Source organism: Convolutriloba macropyga, chromosome 13 (genome assembly GCF_964194025.1).
Source record: "Convolutriloba macropyga chromosome 13, txConMacr16.3, whole genome shotgun sequence".
NCBI lineage: Eukaryota > Metazoa > Xenacoelomorpha > Acoela > Convolutidae > Convolutriloba > Convolutriloba macropyga.
The window spans coordinates 14,158,795-14,176,014 of NC_134480.1; the positions used below are offsets into that span (position 1 = coordinate 14,158,795).

General features: G+C 35.8%; 1 protein-coding gene across 3 annotated transcripts in view; it reads left to right on the top strand.

Annotated features, from left to right (window-relative positions):
• Positions 1 to 17,220, top strand: part of LOC142351463 (cyclin-dependent kinase 18-like) — a 46,726-nt gene that overhangs the window by 8,879 nt on the left and 20,627 nt on the right. For 2 of the 3 annotated variants that reach the window (XM_075403490.1, XM_075403489.1), the window contains exons 2-3: positions 7,967 to 8,658; positions 13,534 to 13,575. In XM_075403490.1, the coding sequence (XP_075259605.1) occupies positions 7,967 to 8,658; positions 13,534 to 13,575 (734 nt within the window). The remainder of the gene's footprint in view (positions 1 to 7,966; positions 8,659 to 13,533; positions 13,576 to 17,220) is intronic. The other variant, XM_075403491.1, reaches the window with a different exon arrangement.

The following is a 17,220-nucleotide window of genomic DNA, read 5'->3' on the forward strand; positions in this document are numbered from 1 at the left end:
TCACATTTGTCGCAAAGTTGTTTTTTTTTCTATGTTTTTATATCTGATGGTTTTTTGAGACTACAGGTCTAGGAATCTATCGCAGCTCTTTTCTGTCAATCTTCCAGCTGTGTTTTATTTGACAAGAAATTTTTACCTGTTGCATCTGGTGTTCGCGATGTGTCAGCTTGGCAGTCATCACAATATCTAATTTCTAATGGTTTTTTCTGTGGACATTTTGAAAAAACAATAGTTACTGCTTAGAATAATCCCTACATCAGACGGTTGGAGCTCAGAGGGCTATTTTTAAATTTACCTCTTTCGATGACAATTGCGATCTTTTTGCTTCTTCATCTTTCAACGAGTTTACTCATTGGTTTTGTGCGCGTTAAGCTCTTTAATCAACTCTCGTTGCTATAACAAAAGTTGCATAAGTTACAGCATAGATAGCACGTTAACAACGAATTAACACTACGAAATCTGCTTTGTGATTAGACTATGATTTTATCACATTCGTTTATCACCGCTGTTACTTTATAAACAGTGGCGATTAAAGCGTGTGATAAACTCGTAGTCTAATAACGACAATTTGGAGTTGACTATTGGATTTGCAACGAGAGTTCTTGAAAAACTTTGCCATATTATTTTTATCGTCCTCTGGAAGGTATTCAACAAATTTATTTTTCCTCGGTGTTGGTTAACTTTTCGATGGCGATAATAACCGTGTGGTAACATTCATTGTTGCTTGCTTTTGCAGCAGCTTTTTATTCATTTCACTTGAAAAGTCGAAAAATTAACAATGCTTTGTTTTGGCGAGAGTGGTTTTGCTTCATGTAACTTAAAAATTACATTTCGAATCTAACCCTTAGAATTTAAGAGAATAACGATCTGTTAACTTATCTGTCTTTTGTCTGTTTCGTTTCCAATGGAAGTCAATGAGGCTGTTTTCCGTCAAAATGTAGACCTATGGTTTTAATTGAACGGGAAATGTAATTACTTGAGTTTGTTTTTTTAAAAAAATTATTTGAAATTTGGTAGACAATATCGAAATTGCTGGGGAAAAAATAGTTTGGTTGAGAAAAACTTGTAGAGAGCGAAAAAATTGTATTTGTCATATATTTCATATAATCATTGTTTTGCACTCAATTTCAGTTTTTATCTGATGTTTTAATTTTTTTGCAATGGTTGCTTTGACAGTAGCTTGTCAAATTGAAGTAATATCCTCTATTTGATCCTTTGAACTTTTTGCCGTACGCGCTTTCAAGATGTTGTGTTTTCAGTTGCAGCATTTTGAATAAATGTAAATCGTTTCTCCTCCTTTCTGAACTCATTATACATCTGTTTTCACATTTTTTGCTTTTTCTTAAAGTTCTCAAAATGCATTTGGAAGAAAGTGCTCCGAAAAGCTCTATAATGTAAATGTAATGAAAAATTTAGCAACGAAATCGAAAATCGAAGACCGCATAAACCGACAAAACCAGGTAATTGATGTCCATTGATTTGACGCTCGCATCTAACCATTATTTGGTAGGTCATTAATAGCCGCTTTCAGCCTCTCAGAAGCTATTATTTAGGCGCTCTCCTTTTCAAAAAAAAACGTTGTACCTGTTATCGTTTTTCGTTTTACTTAAGTCACGATTTTCAAGGTTTGACTCCTCACTTACCTCGCTCACTATTTCAACTGAATGGGTTTTAATTCTCTCACGCATTGAATTACGCAACGCAGTGAATACGGTCAATGTCAAAAGAGCAAAATCAAAAGAAACGGGATAAATCGATAAAGCCCGGTCATTAAGTCATAGTGCATTAGGTTATCAAAGGTCATTAGAGCGATTGCTAGCTGATATTAGTATTAAGCTTAATAGCTCTCATTTTAAAAGCTGAATTAATTATAGTTATAGAATCGTACTGAAACTGCCCACCGAATTAGAACTCTTTGAAAATTGAAAAAACGACTGTCGATTGTATCTTTTCTTTTTCTGTTTCAATCCCAATGTGCGTCAACGGCGACTATTTGCGGGCAATCTGCCGGCTTTGTTTCAGATTAAAATTAGATGCAAGCTTTTTTAACTAGTAAATTCTCGTAAAATCATAAAATATTAAATTTAGGAGTCACATCCAATCACTCTTTATTATTAAGACTTTTTTCTGCCTTAATATTGATTTCTGTAGTTTGTGTAGTTCATTTTCAGCATCGTGCTAATCAGATTTAAATTGAAAGTGACCAATCGGAGCTTTTTCTGTTCTGCCGGATAATTCGAAATCAAAATTCGAAGTGTTATCAAGTGCGTAATTTAAAATTTCTATCAGGAGTCGCTAATTCTAGTTGTGGAGATGAAGTTTTTCACCTTGATCAGTTTATGCAATTTTTATAGCGGTGTTAGCGAGCTATTGTTGGCCTTCTCCTGAGTTTTTGTTGGCAATAAGAAGTCAAATTAGAATTGTGATTAATAGCCGCCCTCATCTTCTCAGCAGGCCATTATAGCGCTCCTAATTTTTTTACAATTCAAAGAATTTGAATTGTATTGGGGCGCTGTCTTTTTTTTAAGATCTGTTCACACATTTTCATGATTTTTGAAGTCAAATTGGAGTAGTGATTTTGGTCACGCCGAAACAGGAAGTGGAGCGAAAAAGCGAGTGGTCTTGCTGCGTGAAATTTTTTCGCTCTAAATTTAAAGGAGAGTGAGAAAACGGTGTTTGAACAAAAATTCGCTTTCTCGCTAGTGATTTTTTGTTCACATGCGGCAATTTCACTTTGATTTTTACTGTTTTTTTTCGATTTTTTGGATCGGATTTTTTTTTCTAAATGGTTTTCCCAATCCATTCATAGTCCGTTCTTGGTCTAATTTTCTGTTTAGTCAATGAAAATTTTTTGAATTGTACGTCAGGACTTGTCCTGCTATGTTTTTTTACTTCGTCGAACTTTTTTTCGCTTTACCCATTTTGCCGCTTTTTCGACATTTTGCATGAAATCTTTTTGACTTCTCCTAGCTAGTTTCACTCTCTTGTCATTCTGCTCAAAGTTCTTTAAACAGCAGCTGCTCGGCAAAGAAATACAAAATGAAGAGAGTCAGTATAAAACAAATCAAAGTCAGAAATAGAAACGGGATAAACCCATAAAGCCCATTTTTAGATGCCTGGTACTTGAACTTTGTTCTCATATGTTTTAGTTACTATCTATAATGCTTATCGGTATTGATACTAGACCCTGTCGCCTCTCACTGAGAGACAGGCGTATGTTCAATTACGAAATGACATCAAAATAAATCGCACTTAAAATATTTTTATACAAAATTCAATTGTTTTTTTATATTTCCTTTTCTTTCAATCCCAATAGAGTTATGGTAATCAACGGCGGCTATTTTCCGGCAATCTGCCGGGTATGTGTCAAGTTACGCTGCAGTAGTAGAGGAGCGAAAAGTTGGTTCCTTTCTAACTTCTTTCGAGAACCTTAGAGATGTGATTTTGTCCGATAATTTTCTAACTTCTTTCTAAAAGCTAGAACTTTCGAGAAGCTGTGAGAAAAGTTGTTTGAACAAATTTTCGGTTTTTGTTAGACTTTCTTTTCCCTTGCATCAATTTGACTGCTGTTCAACTCCGAGAAATCGGAATTGTTTTAATAACTGCGATAGCAAGCTATTATTGGCCTTCATTTGGTGTTTTTTTTTGATGTGCTGTCAAGATTTTTATTATGACCATATAACGTCATAAGCGGCTTTTCGTTCGTTCATGCAATTTCCACTGATTTGCGTGCGTGAGGTCATTTTTTGCTCTTAGTTTGAGATTGTTGCAATTAAGTTTTTGGTCAGACATGACTGCTCACAAGAGACTACCCTCGCTCGTCACTTTCAATATTAATTTTTCCAATCCTTTAATTCAAGGGGATAAGATCAATTGAGTGTATGCTAATTCAGTTTAAAGCAGGTTGTAGAAGCAGCAATAAGTTATACAGATTCCTAATCAATATATAACATATCAGCAATTAATAAAAAAAAGTAAAAATTATTTTTTGCGGTTTAATTTTTTATATAAATTTTTGAGACTCTGATCTAAGCGGTCGCAGCTAGTTTCTGACAATCTGCCACTTAAGCTATTTCTTTTTCTGCACGATGAATGTTCAGAGGCAGTACCGAAATTAAACTTTTCTTGCAGTAATTCAAGTTAACTAACATTTGAACTGCTATGAAGCGCGTAGTTTAGATTTTCTATTGCGAGCAACTGATTGTAGTTGTGAAGATAATTTTTCCATCTTGATTATTTTCTACAGTTGTTTTTGATTAGCTGCGTCAGCAAGCCATTATTGATCTTGTGGCGGTTTCATTTTCATTTCTGATTATTTTATTTGTATTGGCAGGTTGTCTTTGTGTATGACTCGATGAGGACTAATGAGGCGTATTTTTTTAACAAAATTTAGCTGAAGTGAAATTGACACAGGAATTGAAACGCATGAGAACTATGTTTTTTACTGACCTACTTTGACCGGTGGAGCCAAACATATTGATTATTTGTTTATATCGCTAGTTTCGAAAAATGGGCGAAATTTTGAGCTGTAAAAAAATTTCTCTAAGCGAGCTAAGTCTTTGGTTCATGTTCGGCTTTTTTCAAGCAGGTTGTTTTGTTTTGTTTTTATCTGTTAATTTATGCTTTAGAGATTTGAATAGACTGTATACATCGTCGAAACGTCAAAGATTTATTGTACATTATTAGGGGTGCTCTGACAGCGTTTTGACGTTTTGTGGTTAATTGTTCATCAAATTTGGAGTTTCTTCGGCTATTTTCCAGATTAGGCGTTGTTAGGGTTAGAAACCAATTGATTTCTGTATAAAGCAATAATTTAATTTAAAAAATGACATGAAATTTAGACAATCGTAACTATTTTTTGTCAGTATCTCGCAGTTTTTTTTTTCATTTTTTAGGTTAGAGAAGTTCCCTAGTTTCTTATGAGCTGCCTGTTAATTTTTTGACTTTGAACGATACTACGTTCACCAAAGTACTTTTTCAGATTTTATATGCACTATTATTGTATAAGAAGGTAATCAATTTTTTTTCTTTGTTTGTGTTGGGCTGTTTTTCTATTATTTGACTTCCGGTTGATATAGTTGTCTGCAGTTGTTCTGGATATTTATCTTATTTCAGTGTCTAGTTGTGTGGGAATGAAGGGTCTTTGAGTGGTATGCAAAATTCTTCGACTTTTTTCATCGGTGACTTCCCTTTTTTTCCAAGAGGTAAAGTAATGCCGCACGCCCAACCAGTGGTATAATATTTTTCGAGAGATATCGAGATAAGTAGGGATGAATTACTTATTGCTAAGGGGGCTAATTTTATCGCGTAGGGCATTCTTAGTTTTGACTCTTACATTTCATCCCAAATGGGTTTTCCCGCAAATGTTGGCACATGATTGTACGCTTTGGACCGTTTTCGATCATTTTAAAGATCTATTGAACATATCGAATTTTGACCTATTTGATATCGTTTTGCCATTTTGGACGTTTTTGGCTTTTTTGTATTTTTTTAGTTTCGTAAAGTCTATTGAGTTTTGTGGCCTATTGAGTTTTCTATGAACCATTTTTTTGTATTGTTTCTGAATTTCCTAAAGTCTATTGAGTTTTGCGGTAGCAGTTAGTCTCTCTGATTGTTTTTATTGCTAAATATTTTCAGAAGTGTTTTACTAAAAAGAAAATTAAATGCTTGACAGACCACACCTTTTTGATAAGTATTTATTTTTTCTTCATGGATTTTCGGGTCTTTCCCATTATAGCCCCCCCCCCCCACTCATAACCCCCACTGCGGTATATTTCCGTTTTTCGGTGCAAACGGAAAAGTCCGAATTTTCTTCTAAATGCTTTTCCAAATTAACTCTAATTCTTTATCATTTTCAGGTCTAGTTTTATGATGTCAATGAAATTGTTTTGAATTCTAGTCCCGAACTTGTCCTGCAGTGTCTTCTATTTCGTCAAGATTTTTGTTACCAGCATATGTCGTCACGCTCCCTTCAAATCTGCTTTTTGTTCAGTCATTCATGCAATTTTGACTGAATTGCGCGCTTGACGTCATGTTTCATCCACTTTAGAGTTATTTTTTGTTCATCCGAGCGATAAAGTTTTAGTCACACGTGACTTAACTTACTTTCAAAATGACTTTTTTGCTCTCTCAAATTGTTATTTGCGAACTTTAGTTAGAGGAGTTGAGGACAACTGTGTAGATTATGTCACACTAAATGGGCAGCCAATAGAAAGCACACGTAGGTTACATTCTTAGTGAAAATATGACATCCCTCCAATTAGTCAAAAAGAAAAGTTTTTCAGGCTACAGGGCTTCGAAGAAATCTTATTTTTCTGGCAGTATACCGCTTGTCTTTGTTGTTAATTGCTCTTGAACGAAGTTCATAGCAATTATTGTAAACGTGTGTGTCTTTTTTATGCAAAATTTTTGCTTGATAATTTTGACTTTTACGCCCTTGACTTTTTGCGTTTCGCGTGATCTAAAATTCTCTCTGAATCACAATTTCAAGCTGCTGAATTCAATTGGCGGCAATTTAATACTAAAAGTCAAATCAAAAGTGCGCCAAAACGTGTCATTTTTTTACTTTAATTCTTAATAGTGGTATATGTTAACCTCTAATGTGGTTATTTGAAGCCCACTATTGAACTTCTTAGTTCCGTTTAGGCTCCCCCTCCCTCCCTCGCTCCCTCCCCCCACCCGGCTGAAGCAGGCTACAATTGATTAGAGCTCCCACTAGTCGTTCGAGAGCAATTCTTCCGACATTTGTCGGTTTGTTTATTTTTTTAATTTTCTATCTAGCTGATCGAAAGTATTAATGGGATGGCTGTTTTGACGATGTTGCTCCATTGATATAAACGAGTCGAATGTTAATTATTAAATGCATTTAAACGACGGTTATAGCAATTATTTTAGCCCTGTTGTTTTTTTGCAAGTATGCTGTTCACCGAAACTGCGCGGAGACAAATTCATGGTGTGTGTGATTAGAGTTTGACCACTCTATATTGACCACCGGTATAAACTTCGCTTATTTTGAATTTCTAAATTTTTCTAATTGTTTATTGATTTTTGGTAGACTTTTTGTTCTCATTTGGCACTGTAAAGCAGTGTTTTTTTCAAATAAAAATTGTCGAGCGTAATATGCGTACGGACCTTCCTGTGTCTATTTGTTTCCACAATATTTTAAATCTTTCGTCTTTTAAGACACACTTTATTCCGAACATTTAAGAACAATATGGGCATATTATTATTTCGGTGGTTAGGAAGCACCATGTTACTCATGTTACCTAATTGGGTTCTAACGCTTACATAATTGGTAGCTTTTGTATTTTGTGTTTGAGCATTACTACTGCGTAACGAACAACTTCAAACAGATGCCTTTGAATGTAACATTTGATTTTGAGAACCAGTTTGCCTGTATCATGACTCTCATCAGTGAAGACTAAATGAGAAATGTAGTGAAATTAAACCTTTTACGATCACTGTCTAAAACCATATCCTGTTATCTCTAAATTGTGGTCACATATGTAAACATGTCTTTGTCAATTGTTTACTGCGCTGTCAGAATAAAATAAATAACGTTTGTTGTTTGGCGCCATGTATATTAGGATCTCTCGAAGAATCATGTTAGATTACAGTTGTTGATGGCAACTTTCAGGTCATTATTTTATTTCATCAACTTTGAGCTCTGTGGCGAGAATGTGTTTCAAACTTAATTCGACAGATCAAAGACGATGAGATCATTTGACAGATCGATTTGTCACCTTGGGCAAATTATTTGGGTAACTTCATTTGTGTATCATAGGAACTAGGTTGCTAGTCTTGTAAACAGTTAATTGCCTTTCAACTCTTAGACCTGGAAATTTTGACCAGTTCTTTCAACTGAATTTGTCTGAAGCTTAGAGTTAAATCGCTTGAGTTGAAATGGACCATTTTTGTTGTGCTTATATTTATATGCTGAGGGATTTTATGGCCCCGATTGTTTCAGAATATCACAGACAAAGCAGAGACTTTTTCTCCACTTCTCACAAGCTGCATGCAAAATCAGGAACTCGCTCTAAGTCGTTTAACAGTTCGAACCTAAACGAACCCCAAATAGAGTTTGGAAGGCTGTCTGTACAGAAACAAACAAACAAGGCTAACATTGCGACTCCAAATCAAGTTTCAGCTATTGAGACTGTCAGAATACATCATCAACATCATCACACCGCCGAAACAGACCAACGGCAGAGCCACACAGGTGGAAAAATTGGCGGTCCAGACTGCCAAAATTCCAGCAACAGGGATACGCATTCTCCAACAGTTAAAGTTACCTTTGTTGATTCGCCTCTTGAGAATTCGGGAGGTTCAAACGACAGTCGGCACTCGAGTTCCGCGGCCTCGTCTGGATACGGATCTAGCGAAGGTTGTCCCAACTCGGGACTAAACCCAAAAGACACAAGCAACACCTGCTCTCATGCTACGATGGCGGTTGTGGTCGCTGCTCCAGACCATAATGACAACTGTCATGCACCTATGAGAGAGCTGACACCTTCAAGTAGAACCTACTCTTTGAGGATTAGTGACTTGGACCAACAACACCACCACGGGACACCCTGCAGCAGTTCACAGCACTCGGTGGAACAGAACTATTCACCTGTCAGGCTCCGCAAAAAGGGCAGCGCTAATTTGCTGCGAGAGGTGAGTTTCACTTTTTTTTAAAAAAAATTAGACACTAAATTCATTGCACTTCCATATAATTCAATTGCCATGGAACCTTAAATCTGTCTCTGTAATTTAATTGACTTTTTTTCATTTAGAAGCAAATCAACCGTTTTTAATGGCATGTTTAACTATACCATCCATTGGTCTTTAAATCTAACTCTGCAAGTTTTGTCAGCTTTAGTTCCGTAAAATATTTCTTTGGTGCTGTTTGTTTTTGATGGTCAAAAAGGTTTTTGTTAGTAAGACTCATTTTTCAAGGTTTTTCAAAGTTTTAAAAGATAGAAAGTTCTCATTTTTTCGATTTATAAGCTTTTTGCTGTTAAGAATCAAAAGCTTGCTTTCTGCTTTTTCACAGTTACTTATATCTTTGTTTGCTGCAAATTGTTTAAACCCCCCCACCCCTGAGCCAGCACCCAGCTCTCCTCCGTGGCTTTACCTCCTTGAGACCCCTCTAATGCTAGCATCCCTAAGAACTAACATCCCTAACTGAACTGCTCGCTGGTCCTGAGAGCAATTCGCCTGACGTTGGAACTCGTAATTGAACTCGGCAACTCAGCAAAACTCATTTTAAGCCCTCTAGAAGAAGCTGTAAATCATCAGTTATTAATAGCCGCCTCAGCTTCTCAGCCTAATTTTTTTACAATTCAAAGAATTTGAATTGTATTTGTGCGCTGTCTTTTTCTAAGATCTGTTCACGCTTTTTTCGGCCTTTTCACGTCAGTGAGAAGGCAAATTAGAGTTGTGATTTTGGTCACTGAAAGAGTAAAAGGAAGCGAAAACTTGTAGGTTTGATGCGTGACCTTTTTTTCGAAATGCCTTTAAAGTGGAGTCAGAAACTGGTGTTTCAACAATTTGACGGTTTTTGAGATGGATTTTTTTCAGGTGCGTCAATTTGACTTCTGTTTAATAGCCGCACAGCGATAGCTGGGGCTATTGTTGGCCTTCTCTTGGTTTTTTTTCGTCGTCAAGATTTTTGTTACGACCATATGACGTCACGACCACTTCAAATCTGCTTTTTGTTCATTCGTTCATGCAGTTTTAACTGAAGTGCGTGAGTGACGTCATTTTTCGCTCTTAGTCAAATTGACTTTTATTTACTTTAATTCAAAGAGATAAGGTCAACTGGGTGTGTCACTCTAAATGAAGGTTATTTGAGCAGCTAATATAGGCAGCAAAAACTTAACAGATTTTTAATCAAAATATAACATATCAGCCTTGAAAGACGAAATTTTTGGTCTGTCTTTTTACTGTTTTTCTGAGACTGCAGATCTACGAAACTATTGCGGCTATTTTCTGGCAATCTGACAGCTATGTTTTTTGTTGTTTCTTCTTTCAAGTTTTGTCTGCCTAGCCATTCCATCAGAACTTTTAGATAAATTTGGCAGATGAGTTGTCCCTGTAAGAATCGCTATAAATGTTTGTGTTTTGATTTAATTTTTTGTTGTAAGTGCTCATGTCAAGTTATTGCTTATTTTTAGTTTTCAACCGCTTTATACGTAAAGTTTTATGCAAGTTTTCATCGTAATTTCTTACTTTCCTCTCCTTCAGTGCTTTTAAGACTGTGTATTTGTGTTCTAATTGTCCCTATTTGCCTTTACTTGAATTCATTAAGGGACCTCTAAAACTTTTTATGACTTTGCTTCTATTTGTTGTCATAAAGTATTAGTGAATTTTAGATTTTGCCTCCGTTTTTTCAAAAAAAAGATCTGTTGTCTTTTCACTTAATATCATTAATGAAAGATTTGATAGGTTGCTAATGAGGCATAAGTGAACCTAATTAAAAACTCGAGTTGATGGCTAGTGGTTGTCATGACTTTGACACTACTTCTTCTCAAAAAATTTGATTGAATTTTCTGCAAGTATTTATTGTCTGCGAGTTTTTCTTTTCAACTTTTTCGTCCTAACCCTTGGTCTCATTTTTGACAGGTCTCATAGTTTTTGACAGGTCTGTTTTTTAGTTTTGCTAGTGTTTGTTTTACTTCTTGCTGTCTTATCACTTAATCTCATTGGTGACAGGTCTAAACGGTGATCATTGAGGACTCAATTGATTAATGTAATTGTAACCTTCAGTAGCTGTTGCGTTCTGTGACCTTTTTACTAAGCGTTTTCAAAAAGTTTAAGCGAGTTTTATTGCGATTTTTGGTTATTTTTAGCTTATCATTTAATATTATTAGGGAGACGACTCATCGACATTTAATGGCAGGTTTCTAATCAGAGATAGAGGAATATAGTGGACAAATTGAGTTCATAGCAGTTGTTTTTTGATGTTGATCTTGTTCAAACATTAAAAGTTGAATTTTTAGTCTTGCTTGTTTTTATTGTTCTTGTGTTGTTTAATTGCTTAGTGTTATTACTAACAGCTCTCATTTGCCTTTCAAAGTAGAGAAAATTATTATCACGCCATAAATTAATACATTTCTTTGATTTTTTCTGGACTTATGTTTTTTTTTACTTGTCGAATAGAAGATTTTCGCTTTACATTTGTTCAACATTTTGCGTGAAATATTTTTGAGTTCTCTAGGCTAGTTTCACTCTTCTCTCATTCTGATAAATTTTATTTAGACAGCAGTTGCTCGGCAAAGAAATTCAAAATGAAAAGAGTCAGTATCAAGAAAACGAAATCAGAAATAGAAACGGGATAAACCCATAATGCCCAATTTTGGATGCCCGTTACTCAAATTTTTGCTCTTAGTTACCATCTCTAATGCTTATGGGTATTGATACTAGCCCTTTTCATTACGAAACAGGAGTGTGTTCAGCTCCGAAATGACATCAATATAGTTCGCAATTTAAAATTGTTGGTACAAAAATTATTTTTTTCTTATGTTTTTTTTTGTCTTTCAATCCAAATCTTGGTTACGTGAATCAAAAGCGGCTATTTTCTGGTAATATACCGGGTATGTTTAGAGTAGCAAGTTTGCTTTATGTTCTAGGGCTCAATCTATATAGCCAGATAACTAATTGAATTATTCAGTTTAATTTTGAGGCAGAAATGGCTGTTTTCGATAAATGTTCTTTTTGCAACTGCCCTAGTTAATAGCTAAATTGCAGTATTGTGTCATTCTAATGGCGACAATGGAATTGTCTAATCTAGCCGATGCCAAAACAGATTTTACAAAGCTAAGCAATTTTTATGCACGACAATTTTTAATTGCTCTCAAACGAAGTTTGTAGCAACTCTATTAGTCCTGTGGTCTTTTTATGTAGTTTTTTGCTTGATCGTTTGTTCGTCAATTTGTCTTTTCGACCTCAGTAAAGCGATAAACAGGTAACGCCCGGAGGGCATTAAGTTCTCTTAGAGCCTTGCCCCTAACAAGTTTCTAAGAATGCGATTCACCAAAACTTTTGAGGAGACACTTCAAACTGAGGGGTTGGAACCCCTCCCCGTTCAGTTCTCTACTCTACCGCAACTCTACCCCCTCTCCGTTTAGTTCTCTACTCTACCGCAACTCTACCCCCCCCCCCCCCCCCCCCAACCAATGCTTGCATCTCTGAGCCCCAGCTGGGTACTATCGAAGGCAACAACCACTCGCCGGTCGGTCATTTGAGAGCAATTCGACCGACGTTAGTCGGTTGTTTTTTACATTCCGAGTTTTGCTCAGCAAATACAAATAAAAGTGGTTTTAACGAGGTATATGCGTATAGGTTGTCGATTAGTATGAACCTCCAGATGTGTCCTTCGGCATTATTTTTTGGTAGACTGATGTTGCGATCCTTTGGTCATGACTCAAAAGCTCAACAAAGCGGCCAATAAGTTTACCTCTCTAGAGTCGAGTTTCTAGATTTTGGTCTTCTTTGGCAGTTGTTTTTAATGCTAATATATCGTATCTGCGTGACCTTCTGAGTAGTTCAAATTTCCAATAAATGTGAACTTTTGTCTGATTTGAGTAAAAATTTGTGAGCTTATCATCTAATGTCTGTCCTCTGCCTTTTTGTGACCTAAGCTACACCATTCACCTCTACGTGGTTCATTTGTATATGCTGTAAAAGTATAAATAGCTTTTATTGCCGTGCAAGTGTTCCAATTTCAATAGTTGTTTTCCGATTAGTTTTTGCTCGCCATCCGTTTCATTTTATTGGGTTTGTTGTCTTTAATGAACTCCAATTATGCACTGCTCCAATTAGGAGGAATTGAAAATTGGAGCGATTGCATTAAGCTATCAATAGATGCACTGAAAAATGAGCACAATAAATAAACAGTTGTCAAGCTTTATCTTGTACTTTATGTGCCGTAAGTTTTGTCTGAAAATTACGATGATGGAATACTTGTCCTGCTTATTTTGAAAGGTGATGTGAATTTTGTGGGGCTTTTTATCATATATTAATAAGCAACCGTTTGTCTTCCGTGTTTCTGCGCATTTGTGAAATTAGTAGCTGTAATACAGACAATAAGCTTTTTGTCTCTACTGTCACTTTTGGTCCCAAAATTGGTTACAACATTTGTTTCAGCCAACGTGAAATAATAAGTATTGAGTTGAACATTTTAATGTTGTTATCCGTTCGTCTTATTTCAGCTTGACACACTACTTTAATGGCCTTATTTGAAGCTTTTTACAATTTCCGTTAGAAAATAAAATGTCACAGTTGTCTATTCATAGATGCAGAACGCATTTTTTTACATATACTCACTAGGAAACGCCAAAATTTGCCGAATGGCATAGAATTGACTTTGAACATTGATAAAATGTTTTTGCTGTAAGACTATCAGTGTGTATTGTGTGTGTGCATATGTTATGGGGGGTGGAAATTTGAAATTGCGCTAGATGTGTTGAATTTTAATGGATGATAGAAAATTGCTACATATTCATTGTTGATACTATTCAATTCAGTTCTTTTCGTTGTTTTTCAAAGCCGTCCGATGGCGGAAATTTGCTGAGCCCGCCCACCGATGTGGTATGTATTTATGAGTAGTACTATGATTAACTCTATGCATTAATGCCCGTTTGCTTATTAGAACACCTTTGCTTCGATTGATGTATGTATACTAGCAGTAGTCCAACTACTACTACTACTACCCTAGTTTTACTACCCCACTTTTCATTGGCATAGATAGTTCTTTGTATTAGTAGTGGTTATAGTGGCTATAAAGAGTTACATTATCTATAGAGCACATGTTAATAGCCCCCACTCCCCCCGCGACCCACCAGGCCACCCCACTCCAACTGGGTGTTCTATGCTTCCCTGCATTTATCCCGTTTGCAACACCTTTAAATGTCAGTTGAGTTGCACAACAACCAAACCATCCATTTTTAAATATTGAAAATTTCTATTAGCTGCAAGTGATGGCGTTTGTGCCAGACGGCCTGTCTATGTATAATGCACTCTGATAGCTCTGGTTGTTATTATTATCGCACCTAGTTTGTTTATTTTGTTTGTTTCTCCAGAAACTCATTATTTTTCCACTGAATTGGTGATAATCGAAATGGCGAATGCTTAAAGCGCCTGAATTATTTAATAACGCCAAAAATAAATGCTGATGTTTGTCTGTGTAGATAAAATCGTTACTTTCGACATTTTCGTTTTTGTGAAGTTGTTTAAAATTAGTCTGCAAATCGATACGCATGGCTAATTGTCGGTGAAATATAGTTGAAAAATTTTTGCTACTGTTTATATCTTTTCTACTTCTTACCTGTTGTCTGTTCCCATGCCTTACTTTTTCTCCACTTTTGAACTTATTTCAAGTGGTGACAATATTTACTGAGTTAGTGCATATTATTCCCAAGTAAGACTGCAAGGGTTGCCCCCCCCCCCGTTGTGGGAGAGCTTTTGTGGGAATAGACGTACGTTAAATTTGCGTACGGTCACAAAGAAGTGAAAGAGCAAATGGTGTACGTGTGTGTGGACTGCAATCGATATAGCTATTCTGTGCAGTAGCGAAAAGAGAGGCTGTAGTTCAAAGTGCAAACCAGCTATGGATCAGTTAGAAAAGCCGAGCCATCCGGTACTATTTTTCCACTTCAAAACACATCAAAGTCTCAACCGCCCGCCCCAATTACAACCCACCAACTTTTCCACCTGTGTTTGATTACTATGGGAAACCTTTTAGCCGACGTGAATTTTTAGCACATTTTGAAGCGTTTTAAGTATTTGGGTATTTAAGTATGTAGGTTTTAAGCATTTAAAGTCCTTTTAAATATGGGTTTTTCTCGGCATTTTGGAAAATGAGTTCACTTTTTAATGAATGTATATGCAAATGCGAGTGACCGACTTGTGTAAAAGTGTTTTCTTTAAAGCATGGATGAGATGGTATCAACGGGGGGGGGGGGGGGGGGGTGGGAGTATTCTTTGGGGAATAATTCACAAAGTAACTGAGCTATTGGTTTGTTAGTGAACGACCATCGTGAAAGCCGAAGTTTGATATTTTTATTTATCTTAATAATAAAATATTTTTGTTAATCTTAAGATTTTACTGCGTCAATACAATTATTCTATAGATAAAGCTTATTGAATTTAAGTTTTGTGGCAATTTTCCTGTTTGCGAGGGTTGATCAGTAGCCATTGAATTTGTCGGTTATGGCTTCAAAGGACACAAGATACGACCCCTCCCTCCTACCTCCCCCGCCCCCACCTGTTGAAATATCATCTTAATTAACAGCTTTCTAAAATTGTAATGGGTATATTCTCACCTCTTAATTAGGCTATGCAGGCTATTATAGTGCAAAATCACTAATTAGTTTTTCGCACTATCTTAAGGAAAAATGAAAAAAAAAAAATGTGCATGGAGAAAAAGAAAAATTTTCCGACTAAGAATTTTTAAAAATTACTATTCTATGTTAATTTGTTCCTCGTTCATAAACCTTTTCGTTTCCAAAATGTAAAGTACTTAAAAATTCATTTGTTTGAATGTATAATTTTTCGGTTATTTGAGATTTCGTCTAAAAGGTAGAATAAGTTCATTACTTATGTTTCAACCTGTCTGAGGGTAATTTTAATTGTTTCAGTTCACTTTTTTCAACTGATACCCACTATCAAATATCAGAGCTCCCTCATTTGTTTCTGGAAATCTATTTTTCCTTTGAATTATTCAGACGTGAACACATCTCACTTTGAGAGATAATTACTTAAGATAACTAGCTACTTTAGAAAATTGCTTGCATACTTTTTGTTGAGTTAGCTGAAAGGAAGGAAATCAATTAAAGCATACACTCGGCTCGCTTATTTATAACAGAAAAAAGTTAATTTCTAATTATTTTCATGACATTTACAAAATTTAGTTCTGTACATGTTAGCTGCTCTATTTTAGCTATTTACACTAGTGCAGTTTGCAAAATTTCCACCCTCAGAAATGTCACTTTTTCAAACTGATTCCACTTTGTTTGTTTGAAAACGGAACTGTAAACAAAAGGGGGCTTTCTGATTGGATAGGTAATGCGTTATTTTGACTGTCTGTCTATCTGTATGAGAAAGTGTGGACTGCCTGATTGTTTCCTGTTTTCATCATAATTTGCGGCATATGGTCGCACTTCTATCAAAATTAAAAGTCTATCAACCAACTGATGATTCCAAACAGTCTTTGTTACAAAATCCCACTTTGCTTCAGTCTAAAAAAGAAGTCGCTCTAAGTCGACCTCTTTTTTGTCTTTTATTTTGATTTGCTCACTCAATTGCTTTTAGTCTTACCGCGATTTGGTCTTATTCAGTTTTTAATTTTCGTTTATTTTAAATGTTACCTGTGCTCGGTTATCGCAACCTATCGTTCTGTCATAAAAAGTCATCTGAGGTAAGTTGCCATTTTTGGTTAATAATCCTAATTTGGGTTCATGAATTCCTCTCGGGCAAAGTCAGTATAAATTTTTATCGCGTGCGCCTCGAAAGTTTTTGCTCGACTGTTTTTGATTTTTCAATTGATTTTTCAATCAATAATTTGAGCGACTCGACTTAATTGGCAAAATTTTTATCACTGAAAGTCACCTGAAAAGTTCACTGAGATTAGTTGTGCATTTGTTAAACTTAAAATTCTAATTTAGAACCTTTAATGACTTTATTTGCACAACTTAGTAAACATCTTCCACTCTCTGACTGAAATAGGCTACACATGAATTGAGCGTCCGCTAGTCGTTCGATGGCAATTCTTCAGACATTAATTGATAATTGATTGCCGATACCGTACTGAACAGCAAAAGTAAGATAGCACCCCCTATTTTCACGAAGTAAAAACTCAATTTTTGAGTCAGTATGACTCAATCTTAAATTCACATTTTGAAAAGTTTTTCCACAATTGGTTCACTACACTGATCATTTCTCCTACCTACGAAATTCAGATAAAACGCAACGTTCACTGACAAATCCCACAGTTTATTTGATGAACTCCATCCCAGTTTGAGGGTAACAAAAGATGTGATAGGTGTAATAGCCGCCCTCGGCTTCTCAGCTGGCTATTTTAGCGCTCCTTTTTTTTACAATCCAAAGGATTTGGATTGTATTTGTGTGCTGTCTTTTTAAGATGTTTTCACACATTTTTTCTGATGACTTTCATGTTTCAAAACGGGATAAACAGGTAGCGCCTAGTGGGTATTGAATTTCAATAGAGACCCCTTA